Source organism: Neltuma alba, unplaced genomic scaffold, assembly GCF_004799145.2.
Source record: "Neltuma alba isolate B1F8T4 unplaced genomic scaffold, ASM479914v2 tig00012389_pilon, whole genome shotgun sequence".
Lineage (NCBI taxonomy): Eukaryota > Viridiplantae > Streptophyta > Magnoliopsida > Fabales > Fabaceae > Neltuma > Neltuma alba.
In genome coordinates this window covers 24,552-40,525 of record NW_021636886.1, presented here as the reverse complement: position 1 = coordinate 40,525, position 15,974 = coordinate 24,552, and the positions used below count along the sequence as shown (strand labels likewise).

The following is a 15,974-nucleotide window of genomic DNA, read 5'->3' as shown; positions in this document are numbered from 1 at the left end:
CTGGCTCGCAAAATAGCATCTCGCTTCCCTCCCTAAAACCAAAATCACCTCCTCCAAAATCCTTGCTCCCTGGCGTCACTGACAGCACGGCGATCTCCGGCAGAGCTCCTTGTTCGGCAGAGCTCCAAAATCGCAATCTCGCAAGTCTGATCTCCGGTCTCCCTCAACCATCTAAGCTCGTAAGTCTGAGGGTCTGAGCCCCAAAATGAAAAATCGCAATCATCGCAAGTTGCCGCAGGTCTAAGCCCCAAAATCGCTTCATCGCAAGTTAGCGTTCCCTTCGTCTTCGATGCATTAAGTTGTGTGTGGGTAAGCTCAAATATTTTCCCTTTCAGCTGGATTGTGCCTTCTTTCTCTTTTGCTGTTGAACGAAAGGTTTGGGAAGGGAGGAGATAACCGGTTATTTCCTACGCTGCTGCGCATGTAAAGATTGTACCTAGGAAAAGTATCTTTTTTTCGTTTTTAATTTTAACAAGAGAAAAATCTTTAGTTGAGAGATAGAGGATATGATTTATGGCAAAAATATACTTGCCTTGCATTGGAATTTGGAACTGTAAGTAAATTAATGTTAAGGCATCGCAACAAATAAGCTTATAAACAGCATTCACCGTTCTTGCTTCTGCCCCCCCTCAATCACAATTGATAGTACTTTTAAAGTTTTAAGATGGAGTCAACAAGATACATCGTATTCAATTGATGAGGAGTATATCCTTTACTGGTTGCATTTTTATCAACAAGATACATAATATTATGAATTAAATTATTTTATTTTAATATGACCGGTCCGACCCCGGTCCGACCTCGGTCCGACCAGTAACCCTTGACCCACTGTCTCAACCGGTTTAATACCCGGTCCGGTTTTTTGTTCCTTGCTTATGGGTGTTTATGTCATGTGAGCTTGTGATTTGTGAGTGGAAAAAAGGAAGAGCCCAGGAGTCACAAGGCCGCACATGGGCCTGACCCGAGGCCTTAATTAATGGGATGGAATAGTCAAAGCATTGATTAATCTAACCTATATAACTCTTAATCTCTCTCTCTCGCTCACCCATCACCACCTCATTCACGAGTCCTCACAGCCAGCTTCATCATCTCACTCCTTCCTTCCTATCTCATTCCTCTCTCCGCCTCTGTTTCTCACCCCACAACCCCCTTCTCTTCTTCTTCTTCCTCCCTCTACCATGGCTGAAAAGGTAATACCTTCTTCTATTCTTCTTCTTCTTCTGGTTTTCTGTTTAGTTTCTGAATTCCATCACTCTCACTCTTCAGGTCGCTCTCATGAGGCTCAAGGTTGACCTTCAGTGCTCCAAGTGCTGCAAGAAGGTCAAGAAGGTTCTCTGCAAAATCCCTCGTCAGTATCCTTCTCCCCTCTCTCATTTCTCTCTTCTCTCTGTTTCCCCACTCTAATTCTTTTCCTTTTCTTCTTCTTCTGCGTTTTGCCAGAAGTTCGATCCCAGGTGTTTGACGAGAAGCAGAACATGGTGAACATCACTGTGGTGTGCTGTGACCCGGAGAAAATCCGAGACAAACTCTGCTGCAAGGGAGGCGGTGCTATTAAGAGCATTGAAATCGTCGAACCACCTAAGAAGCCTGACGACAAGAAGAAAGACGGCGACAAGCCTAAGTCCGATGGCGACAAGCCCAAGGGCGGCGGCGGAGAAGGTGAGAAAAAGAAAGACGCCGGTCCTAAGAAGGATGGTGGAGACAAACCCAAGGACAAGGGCGGCGACAAACCTGCCGACAAGCCCAAGGACAACAAGCCCGCCGATTCCAAGCCGACGCCTGCAGGCCCGGTCGCGATGCAGGTTCAACCACCACCGCCGGTGGCGATTCCGGCCGGGATGGTTGTTGCGCCGTACTATGAAGGGTATCCTTCTGGGCCATACCACCATGGGTACGTCCAGCCTGTGCCTGCCATCGTTTACGACGGATATTATGGGAGGCCCGTTTACGACAGCTACGGCGTCGGAGGAAGGCCGGTCTACGTCAGCCGCTGCGATCAATACCTCAGCGAAGAAAACCCACAGGGCTGTTCAATCATGTAAATGCTGCTCAAATTCAACTTTCTTTTTTCCTTCATGAATAGTGTTCGTGTGAAACGGGGGAAATAAACGGTGGGCCGACCATAACTAAGAGATTATAAGTATTATTATTGTTATTATCATTATTTATAGGTTTTTGGTACATGTTTCAGATCTGATTCATTCGAGTTAATAAATATTCGCCTTCTTAAAATCGATACAATATTTAAGAAAAATTGCTGAACAATCTTATATTGTCAAGTTTATTACCCAAATAGCTCAAGTTCACAAATGAAGCGTAAAACCCATCATAAATTTAGGTAATGATAAATAATGAAGATGATAATTTTACCTCAAAAGGCAACAACCTAGCGGAAAAGAAGGGGAGTATTGAAATGAAACAATAGGTAAGGAAGGTGGGGAGTGAGTGGCAACGCGTGTTTGGCTGCCATAGATTAGTGAATGACATCACGAATTGACAGGCACGGAGGATATAAACATCCTCTCGTAGCTTTCAACCCTTCGCTTTATCGCTTTTTCAACAAATTAATGAGAGATTTTAAGCAACGTTGAAATTAAGGATCTACTTGGTGATTGTTAATTCTCCCTTGAAGGATAAACATGAAGCGACTAATCGATTTTGTGAAATCATTAGTGAAGCAATTTGTCGACACTAATTAAACAGCATCTTGAAATACAAATGTTAAGGAAGTCTAGAAGAAGAAGGTGGAGCAGGTAGAAGTTAAATATATAAAACTATCCGACTAATTTGAATAAATTAATAAAATTAGTTATGTATTGATAATAAATATGAGTTGATTTTTCTAAAATGTCTTTTTCAATCATAACTATCATCAGATAAAAACTCTCTTAACATACTTTTAGAGAATAGATTATATATATAAGACAAAGTAAATTAAGATTTTATATTTAAAATTAAATTTAAATTTAAATGGTTTTTATATTAAGGATTAAAATAGTACTCACTTTCTCTGTTGTTTTATATGCAAGGACTGATTTTTTTTTTGCAATAGTAATTTGCCTCTATAAAAAATTACAAAATTTTATTGAATTTACTAATGAGTATTAATATGAATTAAAGTATTAATATTTTTTGTGTAAGAAATGTTATCATTTTTTAAATGGATATTTTCACCAAGTTTATCTAAAAATGACTAGGAGTATGACTGAAGCCTGAAGGAATGAAAATGACTTAAAATATGAATTAATTTAATTGATAAGTATATAAAAAGATGAAGTAATTTTGTTGCATAAATAATTAAAAAAAAGAGAGGATGAAATAGTGAATTAACGAAGGTTTCTTAGGGCGAAAGTGAAAGGGACAAGAAGGGAGGACACTGTCCCTGTCTGCAACATTATCTGCTTTCACCAAACATCATGATATGAGATCATTTTAATTTGTTGAGTTCTGTTATTTATTTTCACACTCACTTCAATGCCATACCTGACTTCAATGTTTCTTTATTTTCTGTTCTGTCCTTTTGCTTTTTTCAAATGTTGCTCACCGACAACTATTATATTTCCACCAAAAAATCAATCACTAAATTATTGTCATGTTGTCGTTTATTTATATAAGGAGCTTAGGAAATAACATAAAAATATACTCCTCCGTCCTAAATGTAAGACCCTTATACTCACTAGTATAAGGGTTTTACATTTAAGACCGAGGAGTACCTATGTTAAAATTAAATTAAATGTAGGAAATCTTATATTTGAATGAAACATAGTTAAATAGAAAATATCTATAAACTTAATTTAGGCTTAAATGTTAACCCAAAAAATATCAACAGATCTCGTTATCTGGCAGCTCTTCTTCACACGGTAACAATTACGAAGAGATTTATTCTCGTATATAATTAGATGGACCTCATATACGTATTGCCGGAATATTTAAATTTTGGATAATATTATTAGGATTTTATATTATATTAAAATTAATTTATTTTTTATTTTAATAAAAAATAAATGAATTATGAAAAAAGAGGAGATAGGACAGGGGGCTTTCGTTGGCAAGCAAGAGATTAAGTCGAAACAAGGAATAATTTATTGGACATACGCAATAATATGATCTATCAATAATGTAACCAGAGAACAGACAAATTAAAAACAAACCTTGTTTTATGTTTTTAATTTGAAATATAATTATTTTCAGTGCTTAATATAAGAATTTGTTAACTAATTTGAATAGATTAAAAAAACTAATTAAATTAGTTATTTATAATAAATATGTATTGCTTTACTTAAAATATCTTTACTAATTAAGTATTATTATTAACAGATTATCTTAAAAAAATTGATAACTATAAAAGATAAAATATATTAAAACTATATTTAGAATCAAAATAAAAATTAAACAAAATTTATACCAGAAATGGAATATATTAAAGCAGGTAGTATCACATCATTTCAATATTATTTTGAAGCTAAGATTTTGTCTGCATTCTCATCCACCTAGCCCACCCACATGCTTTGCCCCGTACAGATTCTCTCCTCATTTTCTTCATCATAACCTGGTAGATTTATTTCCAGCCACCGCGGCTTCATTTTTTTTCATCACTTAAATCTTAAATCTTTAATAATTTCTGAAAAATCCCTATCTTATTTGAAAATGGATGTGAATTAAGTCAACTCTTTTTTCAATCACATACAACATATTTTTAGCTGTGTAAATGTTTTAAATTTGTATATAAATAAAGTTATATTATACGAAGTTAAAAAAAATACACATGAATTTTTATGCAAATTTATTTCCAGTACCTTTGAATTTTAATGGAGGATTTTTCAGAAAATTTTTTCCTTTGATTCATATATATCTTTTTTTAACTAACGATTCATATATATCTTATTCCTTGCAAATTAATAATTAATAAAAAAAAGTAGTAAAAAACCAATTATATTCAGGTCTGAATTTAGCTTCATTATTATGAACAATACACTCAGAGTTAATTACATAATTAAGTTAATTCAGTTAATTTGCAGTTTTTCACGGCGGGATCTCAGTTGTAATGAACAACATTAGATCCTTTTATCGACGTGTCAGCACGTTTCCATGGAGACAACATAACTGTTGTCAAGTTAATTGTTGTCCCTTTTTTTAATCGGCCGCGTAATTAATTTTTCGTTTATTAAATTAATCCCATGTGACAAGTAATTAATTAATACACATTTACATAATTCAAAATTGAAAAATATATATACTAGTTGCCGAGTTGGGTAATAAGGAGTGAGTCAGATAACACAATGAATTGGTGTTGTATTTTATTTTAGTTTTCGTGTGGACATGGCAATCCAAATAAAATAAAGAACCACATCAGTGGTCCATTACTGATCATAAAATTGTAATATTTATTCACAATCTATTTTGGGGAAGCGATGTGATTGCTTTTTACGAAAAGAAATATTTTAAAGTTATTTAAAAAAAATTCTTCACTCATAAATAAAATAAGGGGTGGGTATTATATTGTCAGATAGTATGTAGTTGCATTTTATAAGCGATTCCATTAATTATTTATGAAAATGATTGGCAACTATAACTTGATAAAAAAATTTGTTTTGTAATTATACGAAATAATCTCAATTGTTTTCTTCATAGAAGATCTATTATTAATGAATTATATATTTTTAACTTCAGTCATCCAACTTCCTCTACTTAAAACATATCGGAAAACATATGTAATCTCAATTTTATGCATAAATAAATTATATTTATTTTTATATTCATCAACTTCAATTTACTAATCGTTTATGTATATGTGTGAGAAAATGAGCTAGGTTAATGGAAAATATAAAAGAACAATTTTATAAATAAAAAATAGTATTCAAGTGATTAAATGAAAACGTGAATAAGTAATTATAAAAATACAATAAATATTATGCATATTTCGTTTTTTTAATCAGAGACACCGAATTGATTTCCCACGCATGAAAATGGTTGTTGAAGTGGATTTTTGGCAGCCCATGGTCCCTACAGGAGGCTATAAAATTGAAGAAGCCAAGTTGGATACAACTTCGACCAAATTTGACAAAAAGAATAAACTACATGTACGGAGACTGTGTTTGTGCGTGAGTGTCAAAAAACGAACAAACAAAATGCGCGTATCAAGGGCCAAGGGGAGCTTGGGTCTAGCTCCTCATGACCAACTAAGGGGGTGTTTGGATGAGGCAAAACCATGGTTTGCAAAATAGTTTCTGGATAATAGATTTTGAAGAGAATAGATTTTGAAAGAATAGATTTTCTGAAAAGGTGATTCTGATAAAGTGAGAGTGTTTGGATAATTATTGTCAGAAGTGCTTTTTGATATGTAGAAATTACTAAAAAGGACATAAGTTTAAATGATAATTACATATAATATATATTTCATAATATATGTTTATTTGAAGTACTACCTCCGGTCCTATTATAAGACCCCGTTTGACTTTTTGTTTGGTCCTAATTATAAGACCCCAATTCATTTTGTCTTTCATATTTATGCATTTTTTTCCAAATAATCATTCTAATAATGATAGTTCTAGCCATACACTTAATAGCAAGGATATTTTAGGAATGACAACACTTATTTATTACAAATAACTAACTTAACTTACTTCCTTAATTTCCTCAAATAAATCAACTGGGTCTTATAATTAGGACCGGAGTTAGTAATAAATTTATTATAATATATATTTTGACAACATAATAAATATGGCATAAATAATATAAATAATAAGAAATTAGTGTGTATATATATTAATAAAATAAATAAATATGTTTTTAAAAAATGATTTATTTTGCCAAATATATTTCATAACTTCGGACTACCCCCACGCGTGCTGAATGACTAACGCCCCCCCCCGCTGAATGACTACCCCCGGTGCTGAATGACTACCCGCCCCCCTGAATTAGGGCTGTTCACGGGACGGATCGGGACCGGGACAGGCCCGTCCCGGTTCCGTCCCGGTGAACAGTAACGGGACAGATTTTCTGTCTCGTGTCCCGGCCCGTCCCGGGGTTGTCCCGGTCCCGATCGGGACGGGACGGATCCGGGACGGGACCGGGACGTCCCGAACCCTTTTTTTTTTTTAATTTTTTAATTTTTTTTAAATTTTAAAATTTTTTAAATAAAATCTGATTTTTTTAATTTGTTTTTTTGGGCTTAAATCTTATAAAAACATCTTTTTATTTTTTATTTATTTTTTTGGACACTCTTAAATAAAAACTTAAAATATTACATATAATAATCATTAAAAACTCTAAACAAAAGCTTTTAACACAATAAAAACTTGCTAAAAATTCTAATCATCAATAATCTCAAATCATTAAAAATATAAAAACTCTAATAAATATATCTATAGTTCCATACATAGTCTCAAATCTTAAAAAATATAAAAAATAATATTATATAAATGGAATAAAAAATTAAAAAAAAAAAGGACCGGGACAGGACCGGGACGGGACGACCCCGTCCCGTCCCGTCCCGGTCCTTTTTTTGTCCCGTCCCGAAAAATTTCGGGACGGATCCGTCCCGTTCCAATAAGACCGGACCGGAACGGGCCGACCGGGATGGGTCATTCTTGAACACCCTACCCTGAATGACTACCCCCCCCGCGTGCTTGTTCCCTCCGCGAGCTGCCTCAGAAGCTACGCCCACCAGCTTATCTGGAACCAAGGTTTTGTTGGGCAAAACCTTGGTTTTAAAAAAAATGGGGGTGTTTGGCAAAAAAGCCAAACACCCCCTTAGGTTTATTTAACTAATTTATTAGATTAAATAAGTTAGGTAAGTCAGTTAATTATAAGAAATATGATATGTTTTTTCTAAAATACCATAATCATTTTTCTTAATATCCTTCCTCCTTCACTTACTTAATTATAGTTGAGGGAGTATTCATGGGGTAATTTAAAAAAAATTGATAAATATAAAAAATAATTCTTATATTTAGGATCAAAATTAACTTAACAATTAAGTCCTCTATTAAAAGTAGAGGTGTATCTAACAGTCTCTCAAACCAAAAAAATGTAATATCAGGGTTCTCAATTTAAGTTGTTAGGTATCTAGGTATTAGCTCCTTAATCATGCTATATATATACTCCTCCGTCCTAATTATAAGACCCAATTGACTTATTTGAGGAGATTAAGGAAGTAAGTTAAGTTGGTTATTTATAATAATAAGTGTTGTCATTCCTAAAATATCCTTGCTAATTAAGTATATTGACTAAAACTATCATTATTAGAAGGATTATCTTGGAAAAAAATGCATAAATATAAGAGACAAAATGGATTGGGGTCTTATAATTAGGACCAAATAAAAAGTCAAATGGGGTCTTATAATAAGGACCGGAGGAGTATATATATTTTAAAAAAGCTTGCTTGGCAAGGCGTCATCAATGGTACAAAACTGCGCTATTTTGAGGATTAGGAATTGGGATTGTCAATATATATATATATAGAGAGAGAGAGAGAAATTGTTACTTGTTAGCTTAATTTGTTTACTTAATTAGGTCTCCGGATCACTTCCTCTTTTTCCATACTTATCACTGTCAAACTATATTAAAAAATTTTTGGTGGGTTTTTTATAATAGTAAGTCTTAATTAATTAAGCTGTTTTTGTATTGTGATATTATACAACAACAACAATAATAATATACGTCTGATTTATTGCGAGCTAACGAGTTAAGAGTTAAAAATTTCTGCTTTGTTCCCCATTTACCTTTATGTTTAGAAAAGTAAAAAACAAGAAAAGCCTCACTTATTGGCTGCTCATATCGCATTATCATATATATATATATATATATATATCTATATATATATATCTTCATATCAGTCATTGCAAGTGCCAGTACGTTTTACATTATAGTCATTTTTTTATCATGGCCCTTTTGTCATTTTTCAAATATTTTTTTATTGGCTGTAGTGTTTTCTACGTTACCACGGCACTTTGTCATTTTTCAAATAATTTTTTTTTGAAATGTAGGAGATGATGGAGTTCTTAACTCTTTATTATTAACTCAAATGTCGCACAGGAAAAAAAAACCCCAAATGTTCTTCTGCAACAAACAACTGCAGATATCGTCAAAGTTGACATAAATTTACAATTGGATTAAAAAAAAAAAAGATAACAGTAAATGCAACCAGCATTATTCTCTCTTTCATGGTATTCGTGATGAAACCAAGCCAAAAAGACTCCAAATTAAATCGGAATTTGGTTTTTGCCGAAGAGATACACACACACACATATGGATATGATAATATAAACATAATACTATTGTATACATATCTATGGCAACGAAGGGAACATAACAATTTCTTGTTCACATCTTTTGCAGAGAAATATAGAAGGAACTTGTTCATCGTTGGGAATCCGAACACATCTCGTATGCTGCCAAGTTTCACAAATATCACAGCACACCATTCTCTCTCCATCGTCTTCCTTGGTCCCACAACCACATTCCACAACCATCCCATTATTATCATTAACTTCGCAAATCTCTCCGATGTTACTTATGATGTCCCCATTAACGTTATTATCAATCGATCCTTCAACCACCAGCTTGCTACCCACTTCCACCATCTCAAACACCAGCTCATTCCCGCCACAAACCTTCAAGTTCTTAATCGAATCCACACAAAAACTCCTTAATCCCCAATATATCTCTCTGAAGTTTCTCTCAACGTCTAGTTTCAGGTCATTAATGTTGGCATCACTTCTCAATGTGATACACTCGTAGGGTGGCATCCTTAACACATTGTTGTAGTTTCTCAACATTATTGTACAGTGAAGACTTAGTTTTCCGTCCGTCATCCCAAGATCAGCTTGAAAAGGAAGCTCTCCGAAATACTCTTTGATCAGATACTTAGTATCCAGAATTATTCTCGCTGCCAATGGGATTGCTGAGAAAATTGATGATCCTTGTGTTTGTTTGGGGTCTTTAAGGATGTACTTGTACAAATAAAACATGTCCTTCGTGATTTGAGCCCTTGTGATTTTGTACCTGTCCTTTATGCTTCTGTTAGTATTATTATTATTATTATTACTACTACCTTGTTGATGATGACTGGGGGAAACAATACTGGAGATGTCTTCCAAGCAATATTCAAGAACTTTGGTGACAGGATTCAAGCTCCGGCGAACCATATAATTGCCAACAACGTGATTTCCCAGAGATTTCAACACAAAATCTAGCAAACCTGTGTCTCCAATGTAGGTTCTTGCAGCATCCCTAACCTCTTGCCTTGAAATCCACCTGAACTCAGCTCTTTTCAAGGCTTCAACAATAACCCTAGTAGCCATTTCGATCCTCTTGGGGGACCAGCGGCAATTGGCTTCAACAGAGAAGGTGGTGTTATAGGAATCGGCGGCGTAGTTTTCCCGGCGAGGAAGCTGAGACTTGAGCTCCAACATGAAGTGGAACAAGTCACCAAGTGTGACTAGGGTTTGATCTGAGAGTGTTTGGTACCTTGAGAAGATGATTGGTATGTCATGGTAGGAGCAAGTAGAGTTGCCTGCAATAATTTGGGGGTTCAGAAGGTAAAGCGGGATGCTTCTTATTGCTTCTATGGCTTTCTGGTACGTAGATTCAGTCACACCAAAGCATCCTCTTCCAAATTTGTACCCCCACCGTCCAAACCATGGCTCACCATATGCTATTCCGTTTATAAGTTTCAGTTCCATGCCTTTTTTCTGTGACAAATCATTCAAGCTCACTTTCCTACACATATATAAATAACCAAATAAATAAGATATCAGTCTGTGATCATATATATATAGAACTGAGACATTTTTGGAATACTTCCATATCTGACCTTGCTTGCAGTCCGGTGCACAGGCGATCCCAGAAGTCCATGATCTGGTGTCCGGCAAGATCCGACCCGGTTTCAAGGCCATTGACAGAGAGCAAATGCCCAAATCCATTAGAGTGAAAAACAGCTTGCATCATATGGCCCTCTAATTCTATTAATTTTGACTTACCGTTATTATGGCTGTTGCCCGTAATTGCTTCACACGGCATTTCACAGCTCAGACTCGCAGCCAGTGTCTCCTTCGAAGGCAACACAAAGTGATACTTCTTATTGCATATAAAATGATTTCCCCATCCTATATGTTCAAACCAAATCCCACCAAGTAAATCCATATGTAACATATAAACTGATAGAAAATCGTTGAAAACTAATTAAATAAGCACTTAACATACCTACATATTGACAGTGCTTGCAGTGGCGGTTCATGGATGTCTCAGTTGCTTCTTCAATGACGAACAGGAAGATATGAGAAGGAGGGTGGCGATGAACTTCAAGTTGGAAAGACCATATGGGCATTCCAAAACCTAAGTATTTAGATTCTGAATTGGCAAACTCAAGCAAAGCATTCACGTTCTCACGAAATGGCCCTCTGAATTCCACAGGATATCCAGGTTCACCAAAGTTCTTGAATCTGAAAACTCTCCCACATCTCTTCCTCTTCTTGTTTCCCATCACTTCCACATCTAATAACATCTCTTCTCTGATCTATACTTGAATCGATCGGTCGAGGAAACTAGTAAGCATGTTGGAAGGCAAAGGAAGTTCTTAAATATACGCTTATAATTAGATGGCTCTAGTATTCACACAGTTAGTGCCTGGAAATAAAATTGGAGGGAGATGAGATATGACAGAGGGGTGGCCTGTGAATTAAGGTTACGTACTATTTGCATGATTTGATTCAAAAATAGGTTTCTTTGAAAAAGTGTCGCAGTGAGCTTCGAAATGGGAAGTAAAGTATAGGCACCATGCTTTTGAAGAGCCCTTATTTCTCCTACAAATTCTGTGGTTATTTCCTATCTTATAGGCTTGCGACGCAAATGCAACACTTCTTGCCTAACTACCGTTTTGGAACATATTTTGTTAATTCCCACGTTCGTTGCCTTTCTCTAGCTAGTTGCATCCTTTTAATTTGGTTCATGTGCACACTTCTGAAGTTTCATCGAGCAGTTAGTTTTATATGTGATTACGGAAATGTGGTTGAATTATGGTTATATATTCGCGCATGCAACTCAAGTTATGTTTCGGTCTTTCATATAAGCTACAATTTTTCGAATGAGTTTGATCTCTGTTTTTTAAATAAATTATACTTAAAAAGATATATGAACATTTAATACTACATCCGGTCCTTAAGTTAGTTATTTATAAAAAAATAGGTAGTCCTTTTAATCAAGTATAGAAACTACCTTAAAAATATAAATAAATATGAGAGACAAGGTGGATTTGGATCTTATATTTATGACTAAAATAAGAGTCAAACGAGCTCTTATGTTAAGAACATGAGGTAATATGTTTTTTTTTTTCATTTTTATTGTTTATTGATTATATACACATTTTTTTCATACTCCTTTAGTCCATTTTACAACGCAGAGAGAGAAATTTTTTTTTGTCCTATTTAAAAGTTAACTCATTAAGTTTTTAATATAAATGTACCATTTTGTCAATTATTTATTATACTGTAAATAGTTAACTTTTTAAAAAGTACATATATTAAATAGAGATAAAATTAAAAAAATTGTTATATTTTAAGAAAGAATTAATACATTTCAAGATTTCTTAACTTAATCTATATGAAACTTGCTGAAAATGTTTTCTTTTTTTTTGTTTCTATTTTCTCTCTCTCTTACATCTCTATATATATAAGAATGTATTTAAAAAATATACATTTCTTACCCATTTATCACTTTTAACTAATTTCAACTAATTTTTTAATTTATATAGTTAGGTTATTTGTCAACTTATCAAAATCAGAGGCAGTATCAAAATAATTGCTTCAATTCACCCAAGTGGTGGCCTCTTGCGGTCTTGAAATGCCATGGTCCGAAGATAGAAGAGTCAGATATTTTCTTCGCGGTGAATGGGCAATCGAGTCCCCGCCCCGCCCCATTTATTACATTAGACAACCGTTTTCGGTCAAGGTTAATATCGTAAAATTATCACTTATCCTTTTCGCTTCCATCGATAAGGCTTTTGCCTTTGTTTTCTTCTTCTTCGGCAGAGAGACCGCGAGAGCAAATGGAGATGGCTTACCATCTTTGCTCTTCCCCTTCCTCTCTCCTCCACGACCGCCAAACCTTCTGTAGCTCCGTGTGTTCCTCGCACAAGCTTAAAGTACGAGCCTTTACTCACTCAAATAAGGTTACGTGTCTCGGGCCTCAATCCAGAACACTTCTCCATGTCAACCATGTTTCGTTACAAGAACCAATCGCACAAGCAACAACTGAAGACGTCGAGTCTATGGAAGAAGAAAACTGCGATGACACAGTTGCAAAGTCTACTTCGTCGAAAAGCTACATTTGGGTCAATCCGAGAAGCCCCAGGGCTAAACAGCTTCTGAAAAGATCGTATGATGCCAGGTACAGTTTCCTTGTCAAGACTGCTGATTCCTTGAACTCATGTAGTCCTAATGAACAAGAAGTGTCAAAAATTTTGAGGGGACTGGGGGATAAGATATTAGAACAAGACGCTGTAGTTGTTCTAAATAACATGGAAAATCCCGAAACTGCCCCGGTTGCTCTTAAATTGTTCCAGCAGAGGATCAAACCGACTAGGGAGGTGATTCTTTACAATGTGACGATGAAGGTGTTTAGAAAGTGTAGAGAGTATGATAAAGCGGAGAAGCTATTTGATGAAATGCTTGAAAAAGGAGTCAAACCTGACAATGTCACTTTTTCAACTATTATAAGCTGTGCTAGGATGTGTTCTATGCCAATGAAGGCCGTGGAATGGTTTGAGAAGATGCCTAGCTTTGGGTGTGTACCTGACGATGTCACATACTCAGCTATAATAGATGCCTATGGACGGGCTGGTAATGTTGATATGGCTTTGAGCCTATATGATCGTGCCAGAACAGAGAAGTGGCGCATTGATACAGTAACATTCTCGACATTGATTAAGATGTATGGGATATCGGGAAATTATGATGGATGCTTAAATGTCTATGAAGAGATGAAGGCTCTTGGTGCTAAGCTTAACATGGTCGTATATAACACTCTGTTGGATGCCATGGGGAGAGCTAAGAGGCCCTGGCAGGCCAAGAATATATATAGGGAGATGATTAATAATGGGTTTACGCCCAATTTTGCGACCTATGCATCTCTTTTACGAGCCTACTGTAGGTCGCGATACAGTGAAGATGCTCTCAATGTTTATAAGGAAATGAAGGCAAATGGAATGGAATTGAATATGGTTCTCTATAACACCCTTTTAGCTATGTGTGCTGATGTTGGCTGTGCAGAAGAAGCAGTTGAAATTTTTGAAGACATGAAAAATTCAGGAACTTGTAAGCCTGACAGTTGGACATTTTCATCTTTGATTACCATATATTCTTGCAGCGGCCAAGTAGTTGAGGCAGAAGCGATGCTGAATGAAATGATAGAATCTGGATTTGAGCCTAATATATTTGTTTTGACATCACTCGTGCAGTGCTATGGAAAAGCCAAGCGTACTGATGATGTTGTGAAGACTTTCTATCGGCTCTTGGATTTGGGGATTGTTCCAGATGATCGCTTTTGTGGTTGTCTTCTGAATGTTATGACCCTAGTACCAAAAGAAGAACTTGGTAAGCTTACTGATTGTGTTGACAAGGCTAATCCAAAGCTTGGGTCTGTGGTAAGATATTTGGTGGAAGACCCCGAGGATGACGAAAACTTTAGAAAGGAAGCATCAGAACTATTTGATTCAATTGATGCTGAAGTAAAGAAGGCCTTTTGCAACTGTCTAATTGATCTCTGTGTTAACTTGAATAAGTTGGAGAGGGCATCTGAGCTACTGGATATGGGCCTGTCACTTCAAATATATACAGATATACAGTCCAGGTCTCAAACTCAATGGGCTTTGCATTTAAAGAGTCTCTCTCTTGGAGCTGCTTTTACTGCATTACATGTTTGGATAAATGACCTGTCCAAGACTTTGGAATCAGGAGAGGACCTTCCGCCACTGCTTGGAATTAACACTGGACATGGAAAACACAAGTATTCAGACAAAGGTTTGGCAAGTGTGCTTGAATCACATTTGAAAGAAATGGGTGCTCCCTTCCACGAGGCCCCAGATCAGGCTGGCTGGTTTTTGACTACACAGGTGGCAGCAAAGTCATGGCTGGAGTCCAGGAAGTCACCTGAATTAATTGCTGCATAATTCTTGGAACTCCATGGTTTTAGGTGTTTTCAGAAAGGCTCTTCATTGAAAACGTTTTTGATGCACTGCCTAGTTTCTACACGTTTTCCCTTGCCTTGCGCGGAAATTTTGTACTAATGAATTTGGAATATAATATGTTTAATTCAGATATCTTATAGAGTAATTGAAGACCTGTCACTAATATGTTAGTATGGAATATATAGTGGTTGGATTTCCGTTTAGCTGCTTATTGATGTAGGAAGCTTTATCTTCCAATTATATTATGCTCGACTTAACTCTTGCTTAGCACTCATTCATGAGATATCACGCGAAGGACATCAAGGGTGCTCCGAACTCAACCATAGTTTAATACGCGAAGGGATACAACATTAACCTACTAATTCCATCGTGCATAATACGCGGGGATTTATACCAACGGCTGCATCAACTTGAACTGTTGTTGGCCTAATGGCTTAGGGTGTTGAGTGTAGAAATTGAAGCCTTATTTGCCTACCACTCCAGAAGAGCACCGCATATTCAGAACGTTCTTATAAGCAATTGCGTAAGAAATTTGTGTATGGTAATTGTAAAATTTTGATGGTCACCCAAATGAGGTAGGAAATTCTTTTCCAGAATCTATCTATCGAGGTGGAAGGATTAACCCATTTAAGTATCCCATAGAACATATCATAGTGCTAAATGTAAAATTAAGGCATCTCAAATATCCATGCTACCTTGATCTCCATCAAATTTACTCAAAAGCTGCGAGGATACAAGTATTCTGGAGATCAGGTGCGTTTGCCTCTATGAATCATTAAAATGCAATGGC

At 35.8% G+C, this 15,974-nt stretch overlaps 3 protein-coding genes across 3 annotated transcripts; 2 read left to right on the top strand and 1 right to left on the bottom strand.

Annotated features, from left to right (window-relative positions):
• Positions 1-1,055: 1,055 nt before the first annotated feature.
• Positions 1,056-2,232, top strand: LOC114726562 (heavy metal-associated isoprenylated plant protein 5-like). The gene is made up of 3 exons (XM_028913165.1): positions 1,056-1,190; positions 1,267-1,348; positions 1,441-2,232. Exons 1-3 carry the CDS (start codon positions 1,179-1,181, stop codon positions 2,040-2,042), a joined length of 696 nt encoding a protein of 231 aa, XP_028768998.1. The 5' UTR covers positions 1,056-1,178; the 3' UTR covers positions 2,043-2,232.
• A 7,058-nt stretch (positions 2,233-9,290) lies between these two features.
• Positions 9,291-11,536, bottom strand: LOC114726556 (PHD finger protein MALE STERILITY 1-like). Its single transcript, XM_028913160.1, has 3 exons — positions 11,206-11,536; positions 10,817-11,108; positions 9,291-10,722 (listed from the first exon to the last, which is right to left on the bottom strand). Exons 1-3 carry the CDS (start codon positions 11,504-11,506, stop codon positions 9,291-9,293), a joined length of 2,025 nt encoding a protein of 674 aa, XP_028768993.1. The 5' UTR covers positions 11,507-11,536.
• A 1,475-nt stretch (positions 11,537-13,011) lies between these two features.
• LOC114726564 (pentatricopeptide repeat-containing protein At4g16390, chloroplastic-like) lies at positions 13,012-15,424 on the top strand. Its single transcript, XM_028913168.1, has one exon. The coding sequence runs from the start codon at positions 13,046-13,048 to the stop codon at positions 15,164-15,166; it is 2,121 nt and encodes a 706-aa protein (XP_028769001.1). The 5' UTR covers positions 13,012-13,045; the 3' UTR covers positions 15,167-15,424.
• The last annotated feature ends 550 nt before the right edge of the window (positions 15,425-15,974 follow it).

What these genes read in the sequence shown, in the direction of transcription:
- LOC114726562 (XM_028913165.1), top strand. An exon ending in GGTTCTCTGCAAAATCCCTC is followed by an intron (nt 1,349 to 1,440) that starts GTCAGTATCCTT and finishes GCGTTTTGCCAG; the next exon opens with AAGTTCGATCCCAGGTGTTT.
- LOC114726556 (XM_028913160.1), bottom strand. Translation starts at nt 11,506, where the DNA reads ATGTTATTAGATGTGGAAGTGATGGGAAACAAGAAGAGGAAGAGATGT. An exon ending in CAAGCACTGTCAATATGTAG is followed by an intron (nt 11,109 to 11,205) that starts GTATGTTAAGTG and finishes TTGAACATATAG; the next exon opens with GATGGGGAAATCATTTTATA. An exon ending in TGCACCGGACTGCAAGCAAG is followed by an intron (nt 10,723 to 10,816) that starts GTCAGATATGGA and finishes ATATATGTGTAG; the next exon opens with GAAAGTGAGCTTGAATGATT.
- LOC114726564 (XM_028913168.1), top strand. Translation starts at nt 13,046, where the DNA reads ATGGAGATGGCTTACCATCTTTGCTCTTCCCCTTCCTCTCTCCTCCAC.